At 43.7% G+C, this 24,592-nt stretch overlaps 1 protein-coding gene and 1 long non-coding RNA gene across 2 annotated transcripts in view; one reads left to right on the top strand and one right to left on the bottom strand.

Annotated features, from left to right (window-relative positions):
* PIK3CG (phosphatidylinositol-4,5-bisphosphate 3-kinase catalytic subunit gamma) overlaps window positions 1-21,340 on the bottom strand; it is a gene marked incomplete at its 5' end in the record, with an annotated part of 32,771 nt that extends 11,431 nt beyond the window's left edge. The window contains 9 exons of the mRNA XM_077758334.1: window positions 3,329-3,486; window positions 5,157-5,268; window positions 6,257-6,387; window positions 7,580-7,670; window positions 9,450-9,596; window positions 13,475-13,578; window positions 15,094-15,319; window positions 15,426-15,491; window positions 19,625-21,340. Of these exons, the coding sequence (XP_077614460.1) occupies window positions 3,329-3,486; window positions 5,157-5,268; window positions 6,257-6,387; window positions 7,580-7,670; window positions 9,450-9,596; window positions 13,475-13,578; window positions 15,094-15,319; window positions 15,426-15,491; window positions 19,625-21,340 (2,751 nt within the window). The remainder of the gene's footprint in view (window positions 1-3,328; window positions 3,487-5,156; window positions 5,269-6,256; window positions 6,388-7,579; window positions 7,671-9,449; window positions 9,597-13,474; window positions 13,579-15,093; window positions 15,320-15,425; window positions 15,492-19,624) is intronic.
* Window position 21,341: 1 nt separating this feature from the next.
* On the top strand, window positions 21,342-23,942 carry LOC144226793 (uncharacterized). The gene is made up of 2 exons (XR_013333737.1): window positions 21,342-21,630; window positions 22,926-23,942. It is a non-coding gene; the product is annotated as an uncharacterized LOC144226793 (long non-coding RNA).
* The last annotated feature ends 650 nt before the right edge of the window (window positions 23,943-24,592 follow it).

The raw sequence follows: 24,592 nt of genomic DNA, 5'->3' as shown, positions 1-24,592 counted from the left end.
AATGTGGGGAGAGCCTTGTGGGGAAAGCTTAAATGGTTATATTTTATTCCAAGTGAGGGGAGGAGCCACTGAACAGTTTAGAAGGAGGCACACTCTATCCATAAAGTTCAGTCTTTACCCAAATTCTGGTTAATTTGTAACCTTGTAAAAGAGCAAATAATAGAATGAAGGAAAAACACTAAAATGTTGACAGTGTTTATTTCCGGAAGGTGGGATAATGGGTTTTTAATATCCTCCTAATATTTTAAATTTTTTTTTGCTGGATTTTTAAAAAAAACATTTACTACTTTTCAAATTAGAAGCAGAGTCCCCACATTCTTATATAAAAACAAAGGGGAAGCCAGATTTCATTGGCTAATGATGTAAATGTATTTGCATGTAGTCTGATGTTTTAAAACCGTTTAGTGACATTTAAAGCAAAGTGGTTCTAGCATAAATTAGCAGGGGGTAATATATTGTTTTCTCTCTTCACTCTTCATTAGGGAGAGATTCTTCAGAAGAGATGTATTTATCAAAATTGTCACCCTTGAAATGTACATGTTTAGCACCTGGTGTATAGGACATTGCTCCGAAGGCTAACCGATATTCTTGGATTCTAGTAGTAAGTATGCCTTGATTTTATGTCTTTTTGTCTGAGTACAGCTTGCTCCTAAAGTCTGACCTATTCTAGAGATTCTTTATTCATATGGTCCAGGGCTAAACTGAGTATTTTGGGAAAAAGAAAGAGGTGGGATAAAACAGTGCCTTCCTTTTTCATTTTCTGGCCTTCTATCTACTGGCCAAGAGCTAGATATATTTTTAAGTCTTTGTGGGGAAGGCTCACCTCACCCTTCACAAAAAGTGGGTCAGCTTTTATCCACCCTCCCTAACAGGTTATTCAAATGTGTTGCGGGCATTAAGTAATGTTACCACTCAAAATTAGCGGTTCCCTGGAAATGAGGACACCTTTGATTCAAAATGTAAATATAGACAACTCTTCCCAGCCTACCTGAAAGTGGCAGCTTTATTCTCCAAGATCCTGCATCGCTATTTAGAGGGTTTAGAGATGTACTCCCAGAGCCTGAAGGATGTCATCTCAAAAAGGGAACATAAAACTAAGAAACAGAAAAACTTCCGGAAGGCTCAGTAGTATGTTAAAAAAAAAAAATTGTCACAAGGTCTGAGTCAAATGGTGAAAAATCTGCTGCTCATCTCTATCAGGCTGGAGACTTTAGAAAGCCTGCGCCTATACAGTTCTATACCCAGGGGTATATGTGCCCACTGGGTATTCCTGCTGTCCGGTGGGGGGGAGGGTACACACGGGGGCAGGTTAGGGGGCAGGAAAAGCAGGCAGAGCTTGGACCCCCGCTTGCTCTTTAACCAGAACAGTGCTACTATCTTGGGTTTTGTATGTTGCCCTTGGGCTTGAGATCTCATGTCTGAGGGCTTCTCCACATAAAAGTTTTCCAAGTTAGAAGACCCTTTGTGATATATGTGACACTGGAGGCTTAGGCACTGGGAGAATGGGAGAAGCATTCTACGTATCTCATTCAAATAAGCCCTAAAAAAGATCCCTTAAAAAAAAAAAAAAAAGAAGTTTTGGTGGTTTAAGCAAGCAGCTTTGGTCACAGGGACAGAGAAACGGCCCCAGACCTAAGCGGGGGGTGCTCGGGCGCCCCGCAAACGTTTCACGCTTGGAGTGGGAGCGGCCTGGGGCCGGTAGTGACCTCTCCTCGGCCTCCCACACCCCAGGTCTTTTCATTAGAGGGTATTTTGATACTGGACCACAAAGAAGATTACAGGAAGAAGCGCTGCTGGGACCCGAGGGGTGGCACAGGCGCAGAGGGCAGTCAGTCTAGGCAGTGATGCTGACGTGCGGCAGGCAGCGCCCGGAAAGCAGGAGAGCCCGCGCACGAGGGACAGACGCCTGCGTGACCCGCTCTCCCTCCGGGTGCCGGGGTTGCCGCCGTGCTTCTGAAGCTACTCAGAGGACCCCCCTCCTCCGGGACGGGAGAACTGAGCGTCCCCCTCCTCTTTAAATGCTAAAATCCTTCCAGGTTATTAATTTATTTATTTTGGAACCGTTTCTCTGTTCCAGGAAGTTGCCACAATACGTGGTTTCTAACTTTTAAAAAAGCAGGACTGAAATGTGTCAGATCCCTGGAAATAGTCTGAAACCCGGTAGAGTTTACCCAGAAGCGCACACTAAAAATCCTAAGCCCATCTGGCCCGAGAGGTCTCAGCTTCTCTGACGAGCCTCCTGGAACTGTGGGGGGTGCAGGGGCGGGGAAGTCCTGTAAGCAAATCGAAATCAGCCGGGAGAACAAACAAGAACAGACAGGTTTCAAAACAATAGGGACACCCTAGTTCCTGCTCCGCGCGAGGCCCGGGCCATGTCCCAGGGATAACAGGGGACTCAAGAAGAGACTGGAAACAGGCTTGTTCCGAACGGACTGCAAACCACACCATGTTTAAGTCAGGCCTGGAGTGGGGGGCGGGCGCACTCCTTACAGGCGCCTGTGCGTGCAAAGGGCGCCTCTCTGCCTCTGCTGCTCTGTCTTGTGTTTGTGTGGGCTATTAAAGGAGGTATTTTATACAGTCCCTACGTGGTAATTTTGAGGTCTGTTCCTTCACAGTTATTAAATTTGCAAGCGTGAGAATTTTACTCCTTGCGTTTCTGAAATATTTGATAGTCAAAAGCAGATGGAGACCAGGAAGCAGTGAAAAAGACAGAGGATGCGAACACTCCTAGGGAGATGGGGTGACCCACGCGGGCCCCTGTTCATAGGTGAGCAGGACAGGCCTGAGTTTCCTCGTACAACCCGCAGTGGGGTTGACAGAATCTCAAGTGAGAGAAGAGACTGCCCTTTACCGAAAGGAAACTGCATACAGTGGTGCAGCAAGATTGCCTGTTAGCAGCCTGATAAATGCACAGCTGTAGCACAAATCAGGAGAAGCTCACAATTGTTTGAGAGTCCTGAAGAATACATGTGGAATTTGGGTCTTCCGGGCCCTGTCTTGAACTGGTAAATATCCAGCAGACAGACCCGCTTGCCAGGCACTCCTCCCGAAAGTGAGTGCCCCTTTTGGGCACAGCGCCATCCCGGCGTTCTCTGTTTGCCGGTCCCACTGACTGCAGACTGCGCTCTCCCACTTGCTGGGTGGTTTTAGGTGGGACGTTACTGAGAAGCCACATTTTGCCCTCAGGGATAGGATGGAGGGCGCAGGTAGGAGGAAGGGTGGGCAGGGGCAGAGAAGCCTTAATGTGGGGTGAGGGGAGGGCTGCCGTGCCTCGAGGCACCATCTGGCTGGTACTCCCCGAGGCGCGATGAAGAAAGAGGCCAGTTACCTGAAATTTCTGGAAGTGTAGGCTTGTCTTCTTTCCAGAAGTTCCCATCACAAACAGGAAGTCTGGGGTTAGCACAAATGGCACTCTCTCTTTATTGATGCCCAGGAAACTTTTATAATTCCCGAGAATGTGTCCAAAGTCAATATGAAATAGATTTCCTTAAGAGAAGAAAATGTCTGACATCATTACGCGGGCATAAGCGCTTGTAACAACACTCTGGTTTGTTTATTTCCTGAGATATGTTTTAAGTTGCCTGAAAATGAGCTATCTTGGGCAAGAGAGCTATTTTTACCCTGTTGTATCAGCTTGTGATATTTTTCGGCTTAGCAGGTGTGTATGGTAGTAACCACAAAGCGCTCTTTGAACCAAGTGTGTTTTTGATATCCTTCTGGTGTTCTTTAGATGACAGCCAAATGCCATTAAAAAAAATTCTCGTCTCGTCTCAGAATCATTCTTAGAGATGGAAGTCAGAACTCTCTGGCTAATCTGTCATCATTTTGCCCAAGACTCTCTTATGCCCTCAGGACAGACTGATGGTTTGCTCGGCTTGAGAGGGAGGGCATTCACCTTTACCTTTTGAGTAGCATCATAGAAATGTATCACTGTGACTGTCCTTTGAGTCCACGTCTACCACTGTCACCACTGTGATTACCACCACCTCCTCTTACTTAGATAGCCTGTTTCATATGTATGGGCCAGAAATACATGATGTCTTTTGAGTCTCACAGAGAGCAAGCGGTTTACCTCCATATGGTGCCTCTTCCAGATCCCACTCTTAAACCGGTCCAGATTTCTTAGAGAAACCTTCCATGGCATGGTAGCCGATACTGACGCTGGTCAGAATGGTCCGTGAACTCGTGACGCGAGGTAGGGCAGGAAGGCAGTGCATCTCAGATTTAAGGATGTCTAGGACTTCCCTTTGTTGCTTCTCTGCAACATCTGACAGCACTGATCACCGCCTCCCTCACCAGCTTCTGGGACATGCCCCTGCCCTATCTTTCTAGCTAATGGCTTTTCCTTTGTAAGTCTCATTTCTGGTATCTTCTTCCTCCCTGGGGTGATCACAGCATCTATGTCCCTACACTGTAATGACTTCTAGATGTGTGCTCTAACCCTGAACTCTGTTTAAATATTACTTTGTGCCGAGGGATAGGGGAAATGGGGAGTCAGTACCAGTTCCGTGGGGACAGTGTTTCAGCTGGGGAAGATGAGAAAGTTCTGGGGGAGGGTGGTGGTGGTTGCACAGTAATGTGAATGTATTGAAAAGAATTTTTTAACATCTTTTTAAAAAATGTTTATTTATTTTTAAGAGACAGGGACAGAGCACAAGTTGGGGTGGGGCTGAGAGAGAAGGAGACACAAAATCCAAAGCAGGCTCCAGGCTCTGAGCTTTCAGCACAGAGCCCGACGTGGGGCTCAAACCTAACAACGGTGAGATCATGACCTGAGCTGAGGTCAGACACGTAACTGACTGAGCCACCCAGCCGCACTCCCATTTTTTTTTAATGTTTCTTTTTGAGGAGTGAGAGAGAGAGAGAGAGAACGTACACACACACACACACACACACACACACACACGTGAGCGGGGAAAGGGCAGAGACAGGGAGACCGAGGGTTCAAAGCAGGCTCCATGCTGAGAGCCCCATGTGAGGCTCAAACCCACGGAACCGTGAGATCATGAGCTGAAGTTAACTGACTGAGCCACCCAGGGGCCCCACAGGGTGAGTGTGTTAAATGCCACTTAACTACATACTTAACTGGCTGAGATGGTAAATTTTAGGTCATGTATATTTTTCCACAATAAAAAAATTATGATAAATAAACTCACCTGTCTCTGTGATCATAATATTGTCGTTGTGCCTGTCGCCTATTCCAAGAACAAAGGTAGCCACACAGTAGCCGGCACAGGAATAAACGAATCTCTCCACTGCTGCCTGAAACTAATGAAAATGCACCTGAATATCAGTTGTGTTCTGACTTCAAAGAGCAGGGTGGGATCTGTTACAAACGATTCCAAAAAGGCACTATTTTGGGGACCAGTTTCAAGCTCGTGGCACCTGATTTCATTAACATCTTATCTCCTAAGTGCCAACTTTCTCCTTGCTCTCCTTATATTTTAGGCGACCATTCAGTGACTCACAATAGCACATGTAGGAAACGAGAGTCAAAGAGCAGCAGTAATTTAATCAGAGGGTTCATTTCCTCTCTGTGCCATCATTTGCCAACGCTACAGAACCCATAATAATTTCTCCTTCATTGGAGAATGTATGTTTTGCTTGTGACCACTTCACGTATGCATGGGTTCACAAATCCACATATATAACAGACTAATAAAGGCTGCTAATTATATTTCTCCCCAAAGGGCTGCTAACCATGCAAATGAGAAGTGGTAATCCTGTGCCGCAGAACTTGAAAGAGCAGCCAAACAGTCTAACCACGCAGCCTGTGAAGGATTCAGTGTATGTACTTCAGAAGGATGGTGGAACTGACATTTTCGTCATCTCTAATTTACCATTGAGAGTGCAGGAGTACATCAAAAATTACTTTATAGGATATGTGGCATCTCCCTGGTAGGAAAGGATTTATATCCATGGGAACTAGATTTTTCTGCCGAACAGCAAAAAGAGGTGGTCATGAAAAGGGCCCACCAAGTTATTTCGTAGAACCAAATCTTATGCAAAGCATGCCTGACAGTCAAAGGAGAAACAAATACGTACCGGCATTCTGAACTGAGCACCTCCGTCTCACACAGATACGCTGTGTCATGCGGGAAGGTACTTAAAACCCCCACGGCCTCACAAGTAAAGGATTTCTCCAGCCCTTAAGAGGCACGACATTGGTAGATCCTTTGAAAACGGGAATCCATTATTGTTGCATAAATGGCAGCTCGTAAGGAGCCTTCAGAGTGTGGCAAAAGCCAGAGCTCACCTTTTCTTCAATAGGGCATTTTTCTTTGAGCCAGTGATTCAGGACTTCGTCTTTAAATGCTCCCGTGTTGCCCACAGTGCTTTGCTGAATTTTGGCAATTGTTGTGGCCTCTTTCACAATCTCGATCATTCCTGTGGGAGGATGCACAGAGCCTGATGTAAGCTGAGGCCTGGGGCCTGACCCAGAGGAGGAATGGCTGGGTCTTTGTTGACAGATGGGCAGGGGCTTTTCAACCGGAGGGGCTATTTCCCTGGTTTGGTTTTCTCAGGCGGGAGAGAAAGAAAAGGAGGAGGATCCGGAAGTTTTGTGGCACAAGCTTTCAGTGTCCCTGAGTGTAAAGACGAAGGTTGGCTTTCAAAGGCGATAAGTAAAAGCACTTATGTGCGGAGCATATGTGCTTGGCGAACTGTGCCTTTTCCTTTTTTAATCACAGGGTCAAATGGAAGTGGTTTTGTACACTTCTCAGATTGGAGACTTGAATAAAAATATGTCTGATTGAAATAAAAAATGTAAAATGTCTGAAAAAGCACCTAAGAGTAGAGTAATAGCTTTAATAATGTGAGTTCCCAGATGTTAAAATAAGTGACAGATCTTTACATCTATTTTTAAACATTATTTGTGAGAAAGAAGTTTAATGTGCAGTGAAACGAGTTACAGTTTAGAGGTGGAGAAGTAAAGATGAGGGAACAAGTTCTTATGAAAATCATTTCCATGTATAGTCATGAGGATTTAAATCACACAGTCATGTATTTTCAACAGATCCATGTTAAATCAAGAGTCACATTCACCAACCTTGGAATGTTTTCTTCCTTTTCTATTTGGATTATGATTATAATTTTTCAGTTATTAAATGCCTACACTAAAGGACTTAAGATCCTTTATTTTATTTTTACTTTTTTTTTTTTAATTAGAGAGAGAGCGTGTGCACAAGTGGGGGAGAGGCAAGGAGGAGAGAGAATCTTAAGCAGGCTCCACACTCAGCTCAGAGCCCCCATGTGGGGCTTGATGCCATCACGACGTGACCAAAATCAAGAGTCAGACACTCACCCAAGGTGGGGCACCTGGGTGGTTCAGTCACTTGAGCATCCAGCTTCAGCTCAGGTCACGATCTCCCGGTTCGTGGGTTTGAGCCCCATGTTGGGCTCTGTGCTGACAGTTCAGAGTCTGGAGCCTGCTTTGGATTCTGTGTCTCCCTCTGTCCCTGTTCCTCTCCCACTTGTACGCCCTCTATCTCTCTCTCAAAAATAGCTAAACATTAAACAAAAAGGACTTATGATCCTTTAGAACAAGCTGAGAGGTATATTTATCTCCTGAAGTAATCACCTATTTTGTCACCAGTTGAAATGCAACCATATGGCAGGAGGCACAGATCCAGAGATTCAGTCTCCCAAATGGATTCCATGATTCGTAGAATCTAGACATCAAACACAAAAACGTTTCTGTTATATTGTTTAATAATTTTTCTTCTCCCCTAAAACAACCATCTTATCTGGTAACACAAAATACATAAGTCAGCATGAAGTTTGTAGGTCACAACTGTATTTATCAACCTGGTGCTCTACAGTTCCCCTTCCCTGGGAGCCTGCTCACTTTGATTCCTGAAATGGACCTTGGGGAAGACGATAGGTGGGTTTAGCGTGGAGAGAGGCTGTAAAGGTGTTTTAGCATTCAGACATTCCACTCCACTTTCGTATGTTTTTACCATAACAACCAAAAGTGTTCCACCCTAACATTCTTACAAATTTTTACCCATAAGGCACCCTTGGGCTAGACCAAGGCGACGCTAGCCGTGATGAGAATGCTTGCTAATTTACCGAGTGCTGTTTTGTGTTGATCTTTTACATTCGCCCTATAATGTGAACATGATTATTATTCCCATCCTGCACATGAAGAGACTAAGTCCTCAAGAACTCACCGACTTTCCCTCACCTGCCAAGCAGTGTGCCTTAGCAGAGAAACAAGTGCATGAAGGCCAAGTGCAAAGTTCACCTCTAAACAAGAGGAACACAGCGATGCTTTGTGTTTCTGAAGAACTAATCTGTGAATAATCCAGAAGACTCTATGGATTTATTTATTGGAAAGGCAGCAAACCTTCAAAAGGCTCGAAAGATTTCTTTTTCTTTCTTTCTTTTAATACTTCCGTGACAATACATTTAGTATTTTTGAAAAGAGAGCAAAGGTATTATTGTTTCCATACTAGAAACAAGTACAAGCAGAAACAGACAGAGAGAACTGAAAACATGACCCATTTTTAAATAGGCTATATTTAAATCAGTGAGGTTTGCTTATTTTAAATAAACCACATTAAATATTAGCAATTGTGTTACTTCTACTATGGTGGACGATGAAGATTATTTTCCAGGTTTGCAAAGCTGAAGTTGATCCAGAAATGTTAGAAAATGTGGAAAATGATCAATATTGATTACCATCCACCCTCTGATCTGGTAACCTAGTCCTTCTTGTTACTTAACTGCATGATTTCTTCAATCACCTACCTGTTCATCTTCTATCGCCTTCCTATCAAATCATTCACCTGAGTTTGTGTATGTGGATGTAGATCAAAGTGAAGTATCTAAGGAGAGCACTCATGGGTGCACAGATCTGTCTATAAATATGAATAAAGTGGATGCCAGGGGGGTACATATGTCTATATTTTATGTTACCACACTAGGAATGGGGTGTATAAAAGAGAGGTTAGATGAGGGAGACACATCTAGCTATATGGGAAGGTTGAATATGCCTCTTCTCAGGAGTGGACAGCAATGGCCCACAATGGATTGCAAATCTAATGGCCCACAGCCATGGTCCCCCAGTGCAAACTCTCTGTTACAAAATCTTCGATCATTGTGCGTGGACAAAATAGGAGAATGGGAATAGAATCAGTAGCAGGCATTTAAAAAATTTTTTATGTTTATTTATTTTTGGAAGAGACAGAGAAACAGAGCACAAGTTGGGGAGGGGCAGAGAGAGATGGAGACACAGAATCCAAAGCAGGACCCAGGCTCCAAGCTGCCAGCACAGAGCCTGACGCAGAGCTTGAACTCCTGAACTGCGAGATCATGACCTGAGCCAAGGTCGGACACTTTAACCAACTGAGCCATCCAGGCACTCCACTAGCAGGCATTTTTCGGATCTAATACAGAATTCGTTTTTCAGGTAATTGAACAAAAAAAATTCCTTAATGGTAGCATACCTGTAAAATCAGCATGTCTTGGCGCAGATCATCACCATGTTTAAAGATAATTCCAATTGTTTCATTTGATAGAGCTGTAGGGTCAGCACATTTAAACTCAAGCCATAGGGGCTTTTTCTTGGAGGCCATCACCTTACATTTTTCAATCTGTAAGGAAATAGTCATATGTTTCCTACACATAATGAATACATATTGTGGACATGTAAAGCCTCTTGCAAAACATTATTATAAATAACCAGTACAACATCCTAGTTGTAGGAGAAGATATTTGCAAATACATACATATCAGATAAAGGGTTAGTATCCAAAATTTATAAAGAATTTATCAAACTCAACACCCCAAAAACAAAGAATCCAGTGAAGAAATGGGCAGAAAACATGAGTAGACACTTTTCCAAAGAAGACATCCAGATGGCTAACAGACATATGAAAAGATGCTCAACATTACTCATCATTAGGGAAATAAAAATCAAAGCCACAGTGAGATACCACCTCACACCCTGTGAGAATGGCTAAAATGAACAACTCAGGAAACAACAGATGTTGGAGACGATGTGGAGAAAAGGGAACACTTTTGCACTGTTGATAGGAATGCAAACTGGTGCAGCCAATCTGGAAAATAGGATGGAAGTTCCTCAAAAAACTAAAAATAGAGCTACCCTATGACCCAGCAGTCACACTATTAGGTAATTATCCGGAGGATAAAAAGGTGCTGATTTTTAAGGGCATATGCCCCCCCAATGTTTATAGTAGCACTATTGACAATAGCCAAAGTGTGGAAAGAGCCCAAATGTCTACTGCTTTTTGAATGGATAAAGAAGATGTGGTATTTATATACAATGGAATATTACTCAGCGATCAAAAAGAATGAACGTGCCATTTGCAACAATGTGGATGGAACTAGAATATATTATGCTAAGTGAAAGAAGTCAGAGAAGAACAAATACATGATTTCACTCGTATGTGGAATTTAAGAAACACAGCAGATGAACACAGGAGAAGTGAAGAAAAGATAAGATCAGAGAGGGAGGCAAACCATAAGAGGCTCTTAAATACAGAGAATAAACAGAGCTGCTAGAGGGGAGGTGGGTGGGGGAATGGGCTAACTGGGTGATGGGCATTAAGGAGGGCACTTATTGGGATGAGTCCTGGACGTTATACGCAAGTGATGAATCACTAAATTCTACTCCTGAAACCATTATCACACATATGTTAATTACCTTGGATTTAAATTAAAGAAACAAAAAACAAAGTCCTAGTTGGAAGATGATAGTCAATGATTTGGGAAAAAATACAGAAAGCATTCTTACCAAATCCGAAAATGCTATAGGAGAGCAAGTTATAACGCGTAAAAGCAAGAGTTCTCAAACTGTGTTCCGAGGAACCCTATGAGTCTGTGGAGGTGCCCAAGAGGCAATGGCAGATCCTGTCCTCTGCGCACCCCACTCCTACGGGGCTCTGGTACTCCCAGGTGCCCATGACTACAGAGCAACTCTGTTGTTTATCCAAGCTCAACATTCCCTAGTAGTCAAAACATAAAGAAAACCATACCAAGGCCCATTCCAATCAAACTGCTTAAAACCATGGTGCTAAAAAGAAAATCTTAAAAGTAGCCTCGGGAAGAAAGACACGTACAGAAACCAGAGGTAAGAAGGACAGGAAACTTACTGACAGAAAATATGCAACCCTGAAGAAAATGCTGCCGAAAGGGAGGGGGGAAAAAAGCCAACCTAGAATTCTATATTCAGGGGAGACAGCTTTCAAAAACAAAGGTCCAATAAAGAGGGTTTCAGACAAACAAAAGCTGGAAGAATTTCTTACCAGAAGACTTGCACTATAAGAAATTTTTAAGGCTGAAGGAAAATGATGCCAGATGGAAACACAAACCTTTACAAAGAAATAAAGAATCCCAAATGTGGTAAATGTGTGGGTAAACATATATACATACATGTATATGTATATATATATATGTATATGTGTATATATATATATATAAGTTGAATCTATTAAGTCTGCTAAATCTATTTTTAACTATTTAAAGCACTAATAACAATATTTGGGTTTATCACATATGTAGAAGGTAAAAGCATGACAAAAATAGCATAAAGGTCGGGAAGAGGTTAATGGAAGTATACTGTTGTAAGGTCCTTATGCACACATGAAGTAGTGTATTATCTGAGTGTAACCAAGAGCGTGAGGCAGTAGACATTTTGATCAACGAAATGGACTAAAGAATCTAGAGGTGGACTCACACATATATGGTCAGTTGATATCTGACAAAAGTGCCTAGGTATTTCAACAGATGGTGCCAGAAAAGTTGGATATTTAACACCAAAATCCCCACACCGGATCTTTACTTTCCATCATACCCAAAAATTAACTCCAAGCTGGATCAAAGACTTAAATGTGAGAGTGAAAACTATGCAGCTTCTAGGAAAAAATATCTGTCACATTGAATTAAGCAGTATTTCTCAATGTTGGCACTGTTGACATTTTGGGCTAGATGATTCATTGCTGTTGGGGGGCTGTCCTGTGCAATGTAGGATGTTTAGCAGCATCCCTGGTCTCACCCACTAGATGCCAGTAGAATTTTCCCAGTTGTAACAGTGAAAAATACCTCTAGACAGTAACAAATGTCCCCTGGGTGGGTGTGTGTATTGAGGGGTGTCTCCCCAGGTTGAGTATTATTGGATTAGGTGAATGTTTCTTTTTAAAAATTTTTTTAATGTTTATTTATTTTTGAGACAGAGAGACAGAGCAGGAGTGGGGGAAGGGCAGAGAGAGAGGAGACACAGAATCCAAGGCAGGCTCCAGGCTCTGAGCTGTCAGCACAGCTGTGAGATCATGATCTGAGCCAAAGTCAGACGTCCAATCGACTGAGCCACCTAGGCACCCCGCAAATGTTTCTTAGGACACACAAAAACAAACTATAAAAAAAGTGATAAATTGGACTTAATAAAAATTTAAGAACCCTTCTGCTCTCTGAAATGTACTACTAAGAAAATGTAAAGGCAATCCGCAGACTGGAATTTGTAAAATGTATACCTAATAAAGGATTGTATCCAAAATATATAAACAACTCAAAAATAAGAAGGCAGCCCATATTAAAAATGAATGAAAGATGTGAAGAGAAACTTCTCAATAGAAGACAGAAAATAAGCAAATGAGAAGATACTTAACATCATTACGGAAAAGCAAATAAAAGCAACGTTGAGATGCCACTTCACCGTTGGAATGGCTAAAATTAAAAAGATTGGTGATATTAAGTGTTGGCAAGGATGTAGAACAGTTGGAACTCACATACATTGCTGGTGGGAATATACAATGGTACACACTTTGGAAAAGCAGTTCAATAGTATCTTATAAAATTAAACACACACGTACCATGACTCAACTATCTCGCTGTTAAATATTTACTCAAAAGGTGAATGGAAAATAAATCATAGTATATCCACACAGGGGACTACTCCTCAGTCATAAAAAGGAACAGATGACTGACACATACAGCAACATGGATGCATATTAAAAGCACTACACTAAGTAAAAGGATACAGATACAAAAACTACATACTGTATGATTCTACTTCATGAAATTCTAGAAGATGACGTGACAGAAGCGATTCTTCAGGATAGGAGATGCAAGGAGGGAAGGACTAACTGCAAGGGGACACAAAAGAACCATCCCTGTAACATCTCTATGGAAGCGCTCTGTACCCTGGTTGCAACGGCGGCGGTTACGTGATTGCACACGTTGGTTAAAACTCATTGCACTGCACACTTGAAATGGACAAATTTTACTGTATGTGAATGAATCTTCAAGAAAGCTGATTTAAAACAAAATGGATGCCTGGTTTTGAGGCTTTGAGGAGCTAGTGGCTAGAGAAAGGCTTGACGGAAGCCCATCCAGGGACTTTCCAGCTTCCGTCTCTACAGAAACATTAGCTTTTAGCCACGCGGCCCTGTGAAGCGCGCACAGACAGTTGCAAGACAGAAAGACCACTTGAGGACATCGAGGTGATACCTACCACGAGTGCTCCAGCCTTCAGTCCAGGATCATATGGGACTCTAAAGCTTTTGGGGAGATTCGAATTCTGCAGGTTTTCAAGCTTTTGCTTAAGCTGTGAAATAACTGTAATTGTCAGAAGCACACAAAAGTTACATGAGTTCAAGAGATCACTGACATTATCTCTAGCATTTCCTGAGGCCACGTCTATGCATAACATTCTATACATTTGGTCTGGTGTGGAGCAGGAGCAAACGGTGGAGGTTTCGGTCTTTGAGGAACTAACCATAAGACGTCGCGAGGTAAGTCGGGTTTACCGTGAGCAAGACGGCCGTGGACACGATTCTACAGCAGAGGACAGAAGTATGTGAGTGAATATACGGGATGCCAAGACAATCATGTAGGGAAGGATAGCTTGAGGGTAATGCTACGGAATATATACTGTAGTTCTCTTCCCGCCATGGGAAACTCTGAACTGCCATTCGGTTTGGGGAACAGATGTTCAAAGACCATATTAAACGCAATTCAGTCAGGGTTCTATAAATTCTTTTCAAAAGAGGAAGTCAGGCTATGTGGAGACAACGTGATAGCCTCAAAACTCAAGTGTTCTTTAGAATTCTAAATTCTAAGGCAAAATATATAGGTTAAAAATTACTTCCTGGACAACATACTAGAGGCTGGTACAAGTGTTTCCCTTTCTTACTTATGATGAAAAGAAAAGTAAGATGATGGTTACCATTATTATTTTTTTTAGAGAGAACGTTATTGGTGTATTGGAAAAGAATTCAAGGGGAAAAGTAGAAATTCAGAATATTCTAAATACTAGCTGAGTATGTTAGTATATGTGTCCATTATGACCCAGAGTGCTAGGTCTACATATATAGAAATGAATAAGAAATATCCCCTAGTTTCAAGGCTCATGCAGTTTACCAGTCAGAAAGATGTGTCAATGACTACATTTTAATATAGTATCAACCCAAGCCTGTGGGACTACAGAGAGAGAGTGATCAGTTTTCCTAGGGGCAGGGACAGGATTTCTTAGGGATAAGATCATATTGGAAATGACATCAGAAAGGAGGTATATATGCCTGTTTATAATTATGCTGATCTCTATATAAAGATATACAAAAAATGTAAGTATACTGACATATATATAAATATACATAGACAAATTTGTAAATAGCTTCTCATAATTCATTTCTTTAAAAGACTAAATATTTGAAAATATACACATCTATTGAAAGGGAGGAAAAAAGTAAATATTTGCAAGTAACTAATCTTTGTGTATATGCGTGCAATTGTTTTTGTTTTTGTTTTTTTAGTTTCAAGTTTTTATTGAGATTCCAGTGAGTTCACATATAGTGTAGTTTCAGGCATGCAAATGTTCTTAAATATACACCTTACAGCTGCATGATGCTTTTTAAATTTTTCAAAGAGTTTAACGTCTATTATCATAAATTCATCATTAGCATATATACGTACGTAGTTTTAAAAACTACAAACTTGAAAAAGGGGGACTTTAAATCTGCTTACTCCACAAAGACAGAATATTGAAAAATGTGTTCTTGGCTTTCTTTAGAATGGTACAGCTCGCCTTCCCGAAGGAAGGAGAATCAGGGATGATGACATTGGAAACAGTACCTTGGGAACTGACATCATACTTTTCAGCAGAGAGCGATTTAATATCAAGGGTGACCTTCTGTAGCATCTCGATCACTTGAACTTGGTCAGTGAAGTCATGCAGCATGGCCGTGCCACAGCCCCTCAGGTAGGCTTCTAGAATCACGGCAAACCTCTGCTGGTAGTGTCTGGACTGTGCTATCTCGCTTCTCAAGAACCAAAACAAGAAGTGACCAATTCTTTTGTTCTGGAGGTGGGAACAAGAAGGATGAAACAGTTGTGACTAATGCTCTATCAGTCAGTTCTCACTAACTTTTAAAAGGTCACACTATTCTCAGAGTGGAAGTACTTACTCTGAGGCCACGCTTCAGCAGAAATCTGGCGAGAGCACTGTCATGATAGGGTTCAAATTTCACAGCCTAAAGGAAGAACACAGGGGCATTTGTAGGACCGCGTTCTATGTTGGTTAATAATGGGGGAGGTAGTGGGGCGCCTGGGTGGCTTAGTCGGTTAAGCGTCCGACTTTCGCTCAGGTCATGATTTCGTGGTTCGTGGGTTCGAGCCCCGCGTCGGGCTCTGTGCTGACTGCCAGCTCAAAGCCTGGAGCCTATTTCGGTGTCTGTATATCCCTCTCTCTCTGACCCTCCCCTGCTCACGCTGTCTCTCTCTCTCTCTCTCTCTCTCCTAGAAATAAACAAAACATTAAAAAATAATAATAATGGGGGAGGCAATAAATGGAGGAAAAGCGCTCTGCCTCACTGGGTCTTTTCTGGCTAGGGTGAGAACAATCTTACCGGTCACTTCACCCAACCCTTTCGTTTCGAGGACACTTTGGGTCAAAATGAGCCACTTGCTTACGGACTGGGATCAGAAACCAAAACTCTTGACTCCCAGTTATGTTCTTTTGCTGTCTTCAAAGGTGAAGAGATTAAGGTTTTAGCTCCCATGAAGGGCTTACCTGATTTGTTGGAACGATAGAGGGGAAACACGGGGATGGCTGTAACACATCCATAAAAGAGGAATGTAAAAGAGGTTGTTGGAAAGAACATGGACGGTAGAGACGCAGTACATGTAATGAGAAAAATATCTTAGAGGTGAAGATCCTAAAAATACTGTAGCTTCCCTTCAGCTCAAGATGTGTTTGGTATCTCGCTGGCGGGTCACCACGCCACCTCATGGGCTCTTACTCCAAGTAAACAGCAGGCCTGGATCCATCCACACAGAGTGACCACTACCCTCTGCCATGCTGTCATGTATACAGAGACTTTTGTCTGAGAAGTCTGAGAAGTCTCCGAGTTTACGTGCTTCCTCATGTTCAGTAGTTTTCGTATCACTTGGCTATTATAGAGGTATTGACTTGCATGGCAGACAGCTCTATGACTGAAGAAAAAGCACCAATAAAATAGAAACAATAATTAAGAATGGCGGGTGTAGGGGTACTTGTTATACCATTCTCAGTACTTACACTAAGTCTGCAATAGTTCATAATTTTTTGGCAAGACTAACAAATGTAGTTTAGATGGTTACAGATGCGTACATAAAGTTAGAGGCTAATATCGTGTGTGCATAAAGAGAGGCCTAAAATGAAATATCTCAGTATTGCCTTTACAGACAGAAATGGTCTACCTTTTTTTTCCCCCAAGGAACAAGAGACACTCCCATTTCACTTTATGTTTTAGGGTCTGTGGGCTTCTTGGTACAATTTCCAGTTCTTACTCTGGTTTTCCAGTTTGGAAATGATCAATACTGACACGATAATATTGCATTTATCCCCATGCTTTCAAAGATGCTTTTATTTTATTTTTAATTTTTTTAAAATGTTTATTCATTCTTGGGAGAGAGCGAGAGAGAGACAAAGTGTGAGCAGGGGAGGGGCAGAGAGGGAGGGAGACGCAGAATCTGAAGCAGCTCCAGGCTCTGAGCTGTCAGCACAGAGCCCAATGCGGAGCTCGAACCCACGAACCACAATATCATGACCTGAGCTGAAATTGGGTGCTCAACCGACTGAGACACCCAGGCACCCCTCAAAGACGCGTTCATGGCTGTGGGCCAGTAGGTGCCTGTAGCTGCCGTTAAGATCTGAATTCTGAGAATGTGGTTTATTTGGCCACTGGTACAGACTTCAGAATTGTTTTTTTTAAGTTTCTAGCTCAAACGTGAGTCGTTTCGACCTTATTCGTGTTTCACTTCTGTAAACACAATGCAGGTCTCAACTAGGAGACCATCTTAATCAGGAATGAGTCATTGAGCCATATCTGAAAATGTCTCAAACAGTTTTACAAATGACTACTCTTCTTCAAGTCTCTGGCCACAAATTCAATGTTAATATTACTTGTTGACCTCTTTCATTTAAGACATTTCCAAGGAGAACACAATTCATTTTCCAGTTCTGCAAAATTTTCTTGTGAATATGACAATGAAAAATAATTCATGAGTGAATTAAATTTCATTCATTTTCATTTGTCTTCTGTTAGTATCTGAACTAGTGGGCAGAGAAAAATATTAGATACATTTAACAGATGAAGGCAAAGGTCGAGTGTAATGATTTCAAGTATCTGCTTAGTGAGAAGGTGGAGATTCAGACTTAAAATTGAGAATATCCAAAGTGCTTATCAGAAAACTCCAGGGCCTTCCTCTAACTACAAATAATGATTAGAAAGTTTAGTGTCTAACACTAAGACTGGCTAATCCTAAAGAGCTCAGATCAGAGCGCCTGGTGGCTCAGTCAGTTAAGCGTCCAACTTCGACTCAGGTCACGATCTCACAGTTTGTGGCTTTCACGGGCTCGGGCCCCGCACTGGGCTGTGTGCTGACAGCTCAGAGCCTGGAGCCTTCGGATTCTGTCTCTCCTCCCACTGTGCTCCTCACCCGCTCACGCTCTGTCTCTCTCTCCTCAAAAATAAATCAACATTTTAAAAAATTAAAAAAAAAAAAAAAAGCTCAAGTCAAACATAACTTACTCGGAACGGTCCCTGATTTCCTCGATCTAAATTAAGTATTCCCAAGACTCCTGCCTATTTTCTCATAATACCCTACAAATCTCCCCCAAAGCATTTGCACAATTTGTTATGAAATATCTGTTTGTACGTGTATGCATTTAATGTCAGTCTCCTCCACAATGTCACCAGCTATAGGGGGACAGAGATGGGCTCTATTGTGATCACTGTTCTCTCTCTAGCATCCAGAACAGAAGTGCTAAGTACGTGTTGTTGAATTAATGGAGGGACACGTCTGCACTCTAAAATAGCATTCTGTTCCAATTCCTTTACTTCCTCTTCCTTGTGAAGCAGCACAAAACGGTCTCAGAACTGTTCTGGTGTGCAGAACTGTACCTCTCTTTTGCTTTAACTTCCTAGGTACACCTTAGGCAAATCACTTAGCCCCTCTGGGCTACCTGGAAAGGTGTGAGAACAGGAGTGGAAGTCCTATACCAGACCTGTCTGAAGAGAGGGGCTTTTGAGGTCCCACTAAAATAAGAGATGTTATTCTATGAATTATGATAAGTGTGATCAGAGAGGGTGACCTTTTCTTTTTTTTAAAATGTTTTATTTATTTCTGAGAGAGAGAGAGAGAGCAGAGGAGGAACAGTGAGAGAGGGAGACACAGAATCTGAAGCAGGCTTTAGGCTCTGAGCTGTCAGCACAGGGCCAGACAGAGGCTGGAACTCACGAACCACGAGATCATGACCTGAGCCGAAGTCGGACGCTTAACCGACTGAGCCACCCAGGTGCCCTGAGGGTGATCTTTTCTATCTGGGACACACTATCTTGACCCTGGGTTAAAAAGAATTTCTTTAATGTTTATTTATTTGTGAGACAGAGAGAGAGAGCAGAGGAGGAACAGTGAGAGAGGGAGACACAGAATCTGAAGCAGGCTTTAGGCTCTGAGCTGTCAGCACAGGGCCAGACAGAGGCTGGAACTCACGAACCACGAGATCATGACCTGAGCCAAAGTCAAACACTTAACCAACTACGCCCAGGCGCCCCCTCACCCTGGACTGATGCAGGAAATTGGGAGGCAGTGAAAAGAGCAGGGCCTGGAGTCAGACTGCCTGAGTTTGATTTCTGGTCTGATTCTTTCAACGTATGTGACCTTGAGCACATTACTTAGACTCTCCGAGCCTCAGTTTCCTTACGTATAAAATGCAAATGTTAATTTGACCTCCATCATAGTTGTTTGGAGAGTTCGATGTGATAATATACGAAAAGCATGCAAATCACTTGCTGCCTCAGAGCCTTGGCACAAGGGAACATTCCACAAGTCACATCTGTCACTAATCCAGTAAACGAGAGCAAACTACTCCTATAGGGCCAGTTTTCCTAAAAAGCAAAATACTATGTCTTCACAGTGCTTGTTGGCAACACCTCAAAGACAGTAAAAAAGGTAAATGGAACAGTTCACTACCGTTTGAAGTGGCTTCATCAGATCTCCTCTGACTGACTGTGACACTCCATGGGCAAAGACCATTTGGTAACAACTGAATGGGGTGCCTGTGCACATGCAAATAAACTCTCTGAGAAGAGTGCTCCCTTGAGAGCACCAGAATCCCTACCTGGACCAGCTGTAGCAGGTAATGCAGAACATCGTCGTCTTCCAAGCTCTCCAGTTTCTGCACTGCAATGGCTCTTACATTTTCATCCGAAAAGTTGCAGTCCAGGAGTTGCATTGTTAACCCCACATCCAAAGCACTTTGATCCCAGACCTCCCGTCTGGCTAACAATTGGTATGTTTTGGCTACAATTTCTTGCTGTCCCCATTTTACAGAGCTAAAGAGCTTAGGATACGCCTTTGGATGCTTAAGGCTTTCATATCTAAAATGCCAGAGCAATTCTTTGTCCTCTGCCGTGAGAGGGTTGAGTGGATCAGTGGCTATGATTGCCTCCAGTTGCTTCCGAAGCTGGTTGGGCATTTCTGCTCGAACCCGGTCCCCTTCGGGGTCAGGGGTGGGCCGATGCTTAGGTAAGGCTATTGGGTGGCAGTAATTGTCCAGAAGGATGGAGATGGACATCGAGTTCTCCTTGTCTGGGTTGGTCGCAGACGTGAGCTTGTCCGCACTGAAGCTCCCTTGGTCTTCTCCCTTTCCAGATATCTGCCACATGTGGAGCACATACTCCCCGTGGCGCAGGAGGAATCGGTGGTCTATCAGCAGCAGGTTCACATAGTAGAGGAGCTGAGTTTTGCCTCTGGCCTCGGAACTGGGAGTCTCTGCAGAGGCCTTGCCGGGCAGCACTGGGGCTTTGCTACAGTAGATCTGAAGGTTGAGTAGAGCCCCTCTGGGTAAGTCTTTGATCTTGATACTGAACTCGAGCCACACGTTCCAGAGCACCTCCTCTGTAAAGGGCTTGGGGCTGGTTCTCCTTTGGCAAAGGACTTGCTGCCCGTGCTGGATGTTTGCCTCCACGAAAACCGTGAGGTCAGCGTTCCGGGGCAGCACAGGGATATCAATGCCTCTGATTTTGACCCTGAACTTCCGGTCACAGTCCCACAGGGACACGGTGAACACACTCTCGTGGTCCTTCCCGTGGATGGTCAGCTGCTCATGGTAGCCGGTGACTCCTGTGCAGTCATCCACCAGGGGCCACTCTTCCTTCCTCACCTCGTCCAGGGCTGGGTCTGGAGGCGTGTCAAGCACCAGATGGATCTCCTCTCCATTCTTGAGGCACTGCCTCACCCACTGGAAGTTTTTGATGGGCGTGTCACCCACTAGGTACTCGTCCCGGCCGCAGACGCGCAGCACAAAATCCTGTTCGCTTTGGCTTTCGGGGATGTCCATCAGAGACTTCTTCTTGGCCATCTTGGTGAAGAAGCTCTGGAGGATGGTGCCTGGGGTGTCGTCGGCCGAGACCTTGATGGTCTGGCTGGTGGTGCCGCGGTGGATGACGATGAAGATGCAGTTGTTGGTGATCTTCTTCAACAGGTACTCCGGGAGCGGCTTCGAGGTCACCCACGGGTGCATGGCGTAGAGCCGAGGGTCGCGGCCCGCCACCTCCGCCGTGCGCGGGGTGACCAGGCGGCGGCGCGTGAACTCGAGCTCGTTGTCGTGCACGTTGCTGACGTCGGTGACGTCGTAGCCGATGAGGGCAGTGAGCTGCCGCTGGAAGGCCCGCGTCTCGTCCGAGGGCGCGCGCCGCTGCACCAGGTGGATCTGGCCCGGGCTGCGGCGCAGCGCCTGCCAGTAGCGCAGGCAGTCCAGCGTCTGCACCACCTGGTGCTCGTCGTAGATCTCGTACCACTGGCCCTTCTTCTGGTAGAGCAGGAGGAANCGGGGGCCGTCCGCCCTCAGGACCACGGGCTCCTCACGGCCGCTCAGCTCCATGCCCTGCGCGACCTGCGGGCGAGACACAGAGCGCCTTGTCACCTGCTGCGTACCTTCTTCCCGAGGCGGCAGAGGCGCGCGAAGACGCGGGGGCTCTGGGAGCGGGGCCCGCAACCGCGGCCCCGGCGCCTAGTGTCTAGTTGGAGCGTCTCTGAGCCGTTTCCCCAGCGTCAGATGGGGTTAGTGATCCCTCAGAGGGGAGGGTTAAACCGGGTTCAACACTTGCTCGGCACGGCCGACAGGTACGTGGGGGTTCATCAACCGGGTACTTTCACTGTGTGAAATTTTAATTAAGGGGGGAGAGAGAGAGAGAGAGAGAGAGAGAGATGTGAAGCCTTCATCTGGCACAGTCCCTGACGCATTATAACGGCTCAACGTGGTAGTCGTTGTTCTTGAGCATGCTGAAGTGGATAGGTGAATGAAACCATCCAGTTAAAGGATCAAGTTCTAACTTTCGAGGTGCCGTATGAGATGCTGACACCCCACACTTTGCAAACGGCCCTCGACGTGTTTCACCTTACACTCTGCCCTGGGACCGAGCGACCTTGCCCAACCAATGCTTCACATTCTCGATTTTCAAACTGTCTGGATCAGGTATTTCCTCCCTAGTCAACTTCCTGTCTGTCTTTTTCTTTCATTTTTTTTTTTCTTTCTAGTTAGGAAAGGTAGTAATTTCACTGCTAATATTCAAAAACATCAGAATTGGTGAAGTCGCAAGCAAGAACCTTTGCAGATATTTGAATTTTTGAATCACGAAATGTGTAGACATTCTGGCTGTCATTGCTACTTTAGAGAGCAGTGTCTTAGGGGAGTCACCCAAGACTGTACTCTTCCAGTATGAACATTCGGATATTTTTCACTTTGTACCAATTCATTCCATCTGCCCCTGTGTTAGATAGTGCAGGAGCCGCCAGACTGGAGAATGGATTTCTGGACTCCAGTGCCCCGCTATTTGGACCCCAAGGGATCACTTAACTTCCCTTTTGCTCTCATGTTTTCATCGCTGTAATGAGAATTCACAAACTGATTCTTATCAATTCACTTTCCTCAAATCTTTACTAAGTACCTACCTTGCACAAAGCATTTCAGTATAAGTGTGACAGAATGCAATAGGAAACACTTCAAATAATAGTTGGAATATTAAAAATATTAAAATTGAAATATAAAGGTGTTTTGATTTTAATACCTAGTAGTACTATGTTGTAAGATATGTTCCACATAAGAATCAAATACTGAAACAAAAATTGTTTCTGATAATGTCATTTACTCTCTTAAGTGACTAATGTTAGTGAGACTCATAACTGCTTATCTCCTTAAGAAATAGTGGACCGTTTGATATGTACCAAAAAGGAGAGTTTGATTCAAAGATAAGAAAGACAAGTTTCAAATCCTGACTTATGCTTACTTTTAAAGTCAATATTCCCTCTCTTAAAATACTATGAAGTTACTGTTAACAAGTACAGAAAGTAAAGTCCTGTCTCAGAGGACTATCACTCGTAGCATTTAATTCACTATTTGGTCTGTTGCTACATTATAGAATAACTACTAAAGAAGAGAACTGCAGAATATATTTACATTGACACCAAACTGAAGCAAAATAGGTCCGAATTGAGGCAAAATACAACTACACGGCCATAGTTTCTGCCTCCGTGCTACCAAACAGGCTTACGAGATACAAGAGGCAGAAGAAAACAGGCTGGCTAAATACTCACTGCTTTCCTTCATGGCTGAGGCTATGAAGCTTTCTCCTCTGATGAGAAGACGTCAGAAACACCGTTAAGCACAATGATCACGAAGCATGCACTTGTGAGAACGTGAAACCCAGCTGGCACAAGCTCTTGCGCCCTCCTTCTTCCTCCCAAACAAAAACAACAAACAAAAAGGACAGATGCACCTGCGAACCTATGCCTGGAACCTTATGGATATCCACACGTATAGGTCGGGCGAGACAATGAGACTGAGGCAATCAGTGGTGGCATCATCTCAAGAACCGACAACCGTTCCAGATAAAAATATTCTAGTCCAGACGGAAGTGTCACTGTTCCGAGTCAGACCCAACAAAGGGCAAAAAATAGAAGGAAGTAATACCTGATAAAGCGGCGGAGGTGATGATGCTGAAGGATCATTTGTTTAATTTTTGAAAACAAAACAAATTCGAATCTGCCCAGTGTGCCTCTAAACTCTTCCGCTTTTCTGGGTCTCCCTTCGTATCCAGATGCAGAGGAAGTGTTGCAGTTACCAGGAAGGAAGTTTTAACCAAGTTGATTATACGTGTGATTGCTCATTTTAAAAGTGTCAGAAATGCATTTCCTGTTATAGCACAGAGTGAAACATGGGAGTGAACAATGTTTACCATATATATTCTACTCTTAGAACTATTTTTTTAAATGGGAGAGACTGAAACAAATTAAGATACACATTCACATAAACACACGAGACATAAATATTCTTTCTAGATAGTTCTTAGAAGAAAAGGCCCAACAGTCACAATATTAGAGAAACAGCCTGGTAGGCAGATTTTTAAGAGCTAAATTAAACTCATTAGTCCTGCAAAGCTCATTTCATTAAATTTTCTTTGTAGGAACTCAGATGAACTCTTGTTCACATGCTGTAACTGAGGGATGGGGGAAGAGAAACCTAGTGATCCAGGGGCCTCAGTTACCAAGCTGAAGATGTTCAAAGACAAGTTATGGGAGCTTGCCTCCTTACCTTGCTGAGACATTTCTGTATATTTTCTGAGCATCCAGGGTCCAAAATATCACTGGGGGGTGTGTGTGTGTGTGTGTGTGTGTGTGTGTGTGTGTTTGTACGTGTGCACCAATGTGTGTTGTGGGGGGGGGGACGTACTGTGAGCAACGATTGGCTACAGACAAAATAAAAGGTTTCTTGGTGTCATAGGAAAATTGGGGAGCTGAGAACTGTCACACCATCAGATAGACAGTCACTAAGAGATGGCTCCTGAGTCCCATCGGAGTGGAGATTACATAGAAAAGCCATCCTAGGGGGGCACCTGGGTGGCTCAGTTGGTTAAGCGTTTGACTTTGGCTCGGGTCATTAGTTCATGATTCGTGAGTTTGAGCCCACGCTGGGTTCCCTGCACTCAGCACAGAGTCTGCGTTGGATCCTCTATCCTCCCTCCCCACCTCTCAAGATAAATAAACATTAAAAAACACTCAAAAAAAGAAAAAGGAAAGCCACCTTAAA

This window comes from Crocuta crocuta, unplaced genomic scaffold (assembly GCF_008692635.1).
Source record: "Crocuta crocuta isolate KB4526 unplaced genomic scaffold, BGI_CrCroc_1.0 scaffold103, whole genome shotgun sequence".
NCBI lineage: Eukaryota > Metazoa > Chordata > Mammalia > Carnivora > Hyaenidae > Crocuta > Crocuta crocuta.
This window is presented reverse-complemented; position numbering and strand designations above follow the sequence as displayed.